The sequence below is a fragment of the Bidens hawaiensis genome, unplaced genomic scaffold (assembly GCF_021521415.1).
Source record: "Bidens hawaiensis isolate Kalapana, Puna unplaced genomic scaffold, B.hawaiensis_p1.1 tig00006365_1, whole genome shotgun sequence".
Taxonomy (NCBI): Eukaryota; Viridiplantae; Streptophyta; class Magnoliopsida; order Asterales; family Asteraceae; genus Bidens; species Bidens hawaiensis.
In genome coordinates this window covers 945,331-952,497 of record NW_027491425.1, presented here as the reverse complement: position 1 = coordinate 952,497, position 7,167 = coordinate 945,331, and the positions used below count along the sequence as shown (strand labels likewise).

Here is a 7,167-nt window from a genome sequence, read left to right as displayed (position 1 = left end):
TTTTTTCTTGAAAGGGGGATACCTAGTTAGTTTAGTTATCCAAAGCTTGAAGCAAGAAAGTTATGCCATTTCAATAAAATAGAAATGATTCTTTCTTGGGCCCATAAGACTTCACACCATGTTTCTACATTCAGAAACACACAGAATGTTAAACCAAAACCAATTGTAGTTATCTTCAAATGAACCAAGTTTAGTGGCCATTTCGTCTGATGATAAACAAACATGAAGACGAAGAAAACCCTCCTTAATAGCAAAATGACATGCATATCTAACTGGCTAACATTCTGCACAAACAAACTCAAAGCTGGCTGAGAAAGTGATTGTTAACAGGCCCGATTCCTTTGCAGGTTTTGGTAGATATAAGAAACTCTAGTATGTTCCTGGCTAATAAACCAAAACGAGAATGACAACAACGTACTTGCTGATTAAGGATAAATACTAATCCTGAAAGCAATAACAAATGTGTTTTAAGTGATAAATCAATCTTCTTTGTCTTAAAGCAAGATATGGCACTATGAAAACTAACCAACTTTCAAGGGGTTTAAACCTTGTTTTAGACAAAGAGAAACTGTAGAAATGGACAAATGAAGGCAAAAGTTAGCTATATGAAAACTAGTTTCCAAATTCTAGATGATTGAGTAAGCATAATATATGTACCATATTATGCGTGTATCGGTAACTACAAAAGTGCTGCCGTTTGTTAGAAGATATTCCTAAAGAATAATGTCATACTCGATAGGGTCCACTCAAAGGTGATTACAAACGAAACTCTCTTTCACAGTTTCACCTCAATAATATATAAATACACATTAGGAGTAGCCCAGGACATATATCCACAAGTTAAATCTTCAGTCACCATAAACACTGAGAGACTCGAGATACAAAATGTCGCCAACAATTGGTCTTGTGTTCCTTCTCACTTGCACCACCTTTTTCAATGTACTTCTCACCAAAGCCACTGAACTCAAAACTAACATTGTCCACTTAAGTTCCCCTGAAGTCCAGACCCTCAACACTGACGAATGGTATGATTCATTTTTGTTAAAAGTAGCTGCGCGATCAAACGGGAAACCAGTGATGGTTTTCAAGTACTATCATGTGATTACCGGATTTGCTGCTAAAATGTCAGCCGATCAAGTAAAGGTGATGGAGAGTTTGAGTGGAGTTTTATCCGTGCGGCCTGAAGGTGTGTATCAGTTACAAACAACTCGTTCACCTCACTTTCTGGGCCTGCACCACAATTCAGGTCTGTGGAAAGACTCAAACGAGGGGAAGGGAGTCATAATCGGGCTTATAGACACTGGAGTTACTCCATCGCATCCCTCGTTTAAGGACGATGGCGTCCCCCCTCCACCGTCGACATGGAAGGGTAAATGTGAAGTGGCAGGGTCATGTAATAACAAGCTGATCGGATTAAGAAACTTTGTTAACGGAAGGCCTCCGGTAGATGAGGAAGGCCACGGTACACACACTTCAAGTACTGCTGCAGGGAATTATGTAGACAATGCAAGAGTTTTCGGATTGGGGAACGGCACTGCGAGTGGGATTGCACCACTGGCGCACGTAGCCACTTACAAGGTATGTGAACCCTTGGGTTGTCTAAGCAGTGTTGTCTTAGCGGGTATGGATGCAGCTATTGAAGACGGAGTTAATGTGTTGTCTCTTTCACTTGGTGGACGTTCCGCGCCCTTTTATATTGAAAGTATAGCACTTGGCGCCTTCATTGCCATGCAGAAAGGTATCTTTGTGAGTTGTGCAGCGGCTAATAGTGGGCCAGCTAGTGAATCATTATCAAATGAGGCCCCATGGATCCTTACGGTTGGTGCTAGTACAATCGATAGAAGATTCCAGACAACAGTTATTCTTGGAAACAAGAAGAAACTTCATGGTGAATCGTTGTACCAACAAAAGGGTTTCGAGCAGAAGCTTCGGCCTCTTGTTTACCCCCAAGAAGGGTGCCATGAAGGGTCGCTGGACCACATTGATGTGAAGGGGAAGGTAGTGTTGTGTGATTTTGATGAGAACATTGATGATGTTTATATGGGAAAGATAGTTAAGAAGGCAGGAGGAGCTGCCATAATTATTGCTAATGACATTTCTAATGGTGAGAGTATAGCAGCACATCCTCATGTTCTGCCGGCTTCATATGTCGGTTACAAGGAAGGGGCTGAGATTAAGAAGTATTTGAACTCGGCTTCCTCTCCCGTTGCAACTATCCGTTCTGATGGAGCTGTGGTCGGGCTGAAATCAGATCCAGAGATTGCTTCTTTCTCTTCAAGAGGGCCTAACCTTGCAAGTCCTGGAATCTTGAAGCCAGACATTACCGGACCCGGTGTGGACATCCTTGCAGCGTGGAATGAGCCGGTAGACAACCAAACAGGAACCAAAGCAGCATTTAACGTCATCGAAGGTACATCGATGTCTTGCCCTCATCTTGCAGGCATAGGCGCGTTGCTCAAAAGCGTGCATCCAGAATGGTCTCCAGCTGCTATCAAGTCTGCAATAATGACCACTGCTAGTCAAGTAAACCGAAACGGAGAGCCCATTGTAGACGAAAGAGGGTATCCTGCTAGCGTACATGCCTTCGGATCTGGTCACGTAAACCCACAAAAAGCCCTCGAGCCAGGCCTTATTTTTGACATCCAGCCCGAAGACTACATTCCTTATCTTTGTGGGTTGGGTTATACGCCCAAACAAATTGAAATGATCGTTAAAAAGAAATGTAGTTGCTCAAAACCCATCCCGGAGGCCCAACTCAATTACCCTTCTTTCGTTGTGTCTCTAGAAAGAGGGGACAGCAAAACATACTCGAGAACGGTGACTAATGTTGGTCCGCCAGACTCGGGTTATACCGTCAGGGACGTTTCTGCACCAGAGGGTGTAAGTGTTACGGTTCTGGTTCATAACGATGAGGGTGTGATGAGATTCAATGCGTTGCAGAAAAAGAGAAGATATGAGGTGACGTTTAGTCGAGATGCTAAGGATAAGGAGAAAGCGGCATACGGGCAAGGGCATATGACATGGGTAGATGAAACTGGTAAGTATATCGTTAGAACCCCATTTTCATTCAAGTTTGAATGAAGATCCAGATATTGTATAACATGAATTAACATCTATGTAATGTATGGTTTTACTTTTATTATAATAATAATAATAATAATAATAATAATAATAATAAAGTGATATGATTGGAAGGAAAGAAAAGGTAATATGTTCCTGAGAATTCATGTGTTTATCTATCTGGTAATCCAAGCATTAGTGTTAAGTGAGTATGGTGGCATTCTGCCCAAAATTGACTAAGTTAATTAGAGATTATATATGTGTAATCGATTAGGTAATCCTAGCAAACAATGTCAATGTATATATTTATATATAGAAACCTAGAAATGTAATATACAAGGTAATTTAAATTTAAAGTTAATTTGTTACCTTGTTCAAAATTGATGATGACTGAGTGTTGAGACAGACAGATGCAAAATAATTAATCAATCAACTTACCGGCGGAGATGATTCGTTGAGATTGATTCCGATTCCGATTCCGATTCCGATAGGGTTTAGTTGGTGGATCGGGTTTTAGAAAGTGTCCCGGGTTATACCTGACCCGTGGTAAAAGAAAACGGATTTAAGTTCATGTTTTAAATATTACACTTTAATCCGTTGAATTTTTAAAATTCAGATCTTATAAAAAGCACTAGAATATATACTACAAAAAAAATCTATAACCTTAGGGTTTGCAAATAATTTCGATATTTATATTGAGATACCAAGTGATAGTATAGCAGATTGAAAGGAGATAAAGACTTGTGTGTTTTCTTTTCTGGCTTACATATGCACAAAGATCTACATTTTAGAGTTTTCAGTTTAAGTTTGATGCCATGGTAAATCAGATCATCGTCTCTACATGGAAGAGATGGATGCCGGACATTAGGTTTGATGGACTTTTAAATTAATCATGGAATAAAATTAAATTTTTAATTGTTTTTAATCAAAACTACTTAGTTTTGGTGGGTTTTTGCGTGTTAAGTTAGACGGCTAACAGCACCGTATTCACTTTAGATTTGAAACTTGAAAGGGTAAATAGTTTGTTGTGTGGTTTGGTTCATTTAACCCTTAGATTAAAAACGAATCTTTTGATATTTTCAACGCTTGAAGTTTGAATTTTGTAATCATTTAAGCATTTAACACAAATTATGTTAATTTTTTTTCTGTGAAGTATAGAGGTATTTAAGTCATTTATACTTATGGGCTATTCATGTAAATCCGTAACATCATTTAGTAGTTTCAGGCCCATGTGTGTCATATACATGGGTTCCAACCTCAAATCATGGATTGCATGAAAATATGAGATAGTATTTCTGCCATCTATAGAATCGGAATACAAAGTTCTAGCTGACATAATGGCTAAACTAACTTGGTTAAAACTGTTATTAAAAGAGCATGGGTAGACACAACATCCGGTCCAACTCTTTTTGTGGCAACCTAGCTTGTTGCTAATCCAGTTTCACGCAAAAACAAAGCATCTTGAGGTTGACTTTTACTTTGTATGTGAAAAAGTTGCACAGGGAAAACTATGGATACAATTCATTTTCGCAAAAGATTAAATAACATACATCGCCTCTACCAACACATAAATTTACAGTTATTTGCTCAAAGCTACATGTTGTTTCACAGCCTTAGTTTGCTGGTGATTTAGACACGTTGTAAATAGTAGAATTTAAAAGGTAGCATTATGTAAATATGAGTTAAATATATAACCACACATATTGTAAAAAGCCTATTCGCACTTATAATTGATGCAAACATCATTTACGTAGGTTCTAGCCTACACAATAGCTGTATTTACATGATTAGAAGTGTTACCGAATAAGCTTTGGTAGACACAATTTTTGCCCCAGCTCTTTGAAGTGGTAATATTGGTGCAACCTAGGTTGCTGCATAGTAATGTTATGACTCCAAGATCAGCAAATGTAGTTTTTAAAAAATTGGGTTTTGCAATTCAAAAAGGGGTAGCGGCACAGCTTGTTGCCCGCTTACCTTCTGTCTCGATGTAATCTAAACATTTATATGAATTCAAATATCATACAAATCCTAATATAAAAAGCAAGAACAAAGTACGTTGAAGCTTCTATTCTATCAACACAAGTTATTCTAGCAATAACTCTTACTGTACCATCAACTCCAATTGTCTAAGTTGACTTTCGCTCTGTTCGTTAAAAAGACGCATAAAAACTACGGGTAAAATTCATTTCCACAAAAGATCAAAGATTAGGCATCTTCACAAAGCCGCTACCGACACAAATTTATATTTTTACGCTTCATGCTATAGGTCATTTCACGTCCTTAGCTAGCGGGAATATTAGACACGTTGTAATTAGCAGTGACTATTATTCGTATGTGTTGGATTTACTTTATTGAAAAGAAAAGTCTTTTCAATAACCTCTTTAAAATTATGGTTATAAAGAAAAAAAGGGGAGGCGGTTATGCTATTAAGGTGTGACAGAGGCATCATAAGGGAGTTAACAACATCATATACCACAGAGCAAAATGGAGTATCGGAGAGGAAGAGCAGCACTGTAGTTAAAATGACCCGATGTATGTTGAAAGGCAAAGGTCTTCCAAACTATTTTTTGTCCGAGACAATCACCATGGCTGTGTGCAATCTAGAAATCTGGACCTAGCCCCTACCAAAGCTATACAATAAAAAAATTCAATTTCAAGCATGGTTAGAAAAGAAGCCAAGTATTGGGTATCTCGTAATTTTTGGTTGTGTTCTATATGGGCTAACTAAAAGCCACTCAAAGACGAATGAAGTTAGATGACGATCAGATTAGCGCATCCTCATTGGCTATTCACAACAAGCCAATGCTTATAGATTGTATAATCATATAACTAAGCAAATTATAACCGTTGAGAAAACAATGATTTAAACTTTAATCAATCTTAATGCTTTGATAATAACTTAACCAGTCTAATGTGACATGAAAAAGTATTAGTCCATCATTGATGCTATATGTCACACATATATCCCGTTACACTTGATTGATTATCATTAATCACAAAGAAGATGATTAAGTACTTAATGAAGACTACACACTCAGGATTAAAGATGGTGGACTTAACAAGTTTAATTCACAAAAGTGTTACACGAAGATTTCTACATATCAGCATTAAAGATGAAGAATTTACAAGATTAATCATCAAAGTGGGTATTGAAGAATCTGCACCAATGATTAAAGATGGTTTAATTCAGAAAACCTTACATGAAGATTTCTATATCAATATTGAAGATTAAGAATTACGAGATAAATCATCAAAGTGTCTATTGAATAATCTATATCAAAGATTAATCATCAAAGTGTCTTATTTGGTTAACCGATGGGAATTGAATGAATTATTGTGTTATTTGGTAGACACGAGTGTGCGATATGTGCTTAATGAGTCTACATATATTACCTTAAGGGTTGGATTGCCTCAAATAAAGGCACCACTCATCAATATATATATATATATATATATATATATATAGGGGAGGAGTTTTTTGAGAACCATGGTGAGTCTTAAGAACTTAAGAACTCAATTCTTGGCCACACATTTAATTAAATGGATTGAAATATGTGGTTGAGATTAAATGTGGCAAAAAAGTCAAAGAGGAGAGAGAATAACTATGAACAGTGATTACACAACTTTAAACGTCTGTTACACATATGTAATAAGTCGACTCGGTGCGTAAAAAATTATGTAATTTTTTTACGTATATGTAACCTACATATATTACGTATGTGAAAAAAATTCGAAAAAAAAAATCGTTACGGTGAGTTCTTTCGAGTTCTTAAAACTCAAAGGGGTTCTCATTTGAAATCTCCCATATATATATATATGTATGTATGTCGTCGGAGAAGTATAGTTTGAAAACCCTCTTGAGTTGAGAAAAACCGTAAAACCCCTATGTAACATCGTTTTTTTTTTGTTACATGTAATATATGTTGTTACATTTAATACAAAATATTGAAAACATAAAAAAAATGTTTTGCTACTTTTTTTACATTTTTTTAGTAATTTTTATATATGTTTTCAAGAGAGAGAAAATGTAAATAAACTTTTGTATTTTTTATTAACTTTAATTGTGGCTTTAATTAAAAACATGTGGTTGAGAATGAGTTTCTAGAG

The 7,167-nt window shown here is 36.6% G+C and overlaps 1 protein-coding gene across 1 annotated transcript; it reads left to right on the top strand.

Moving 5' to 3' along the window:
- The first annotated feature begins 885 nt into the window (after positions 1 to 885).
- On the top strand, positions 886 to 3,081 carry LOC143632102 (subtilisin-like protease). The gene is made up of 2 exons (XM_077100684.1): positions 886 to 2,015; positions 2,226 to 3,081. The coding sequence occupies exons 1-2, from the start codon at positions 886 to 888 to the stop codon at positions 3,079 to 3,081; spliced, it is 1,986 nt and encodes a 661-aa protein (XP_076956799.1).
- Positions 3,082 to 7,167: the final 4,086 nt, after the last annotated feature.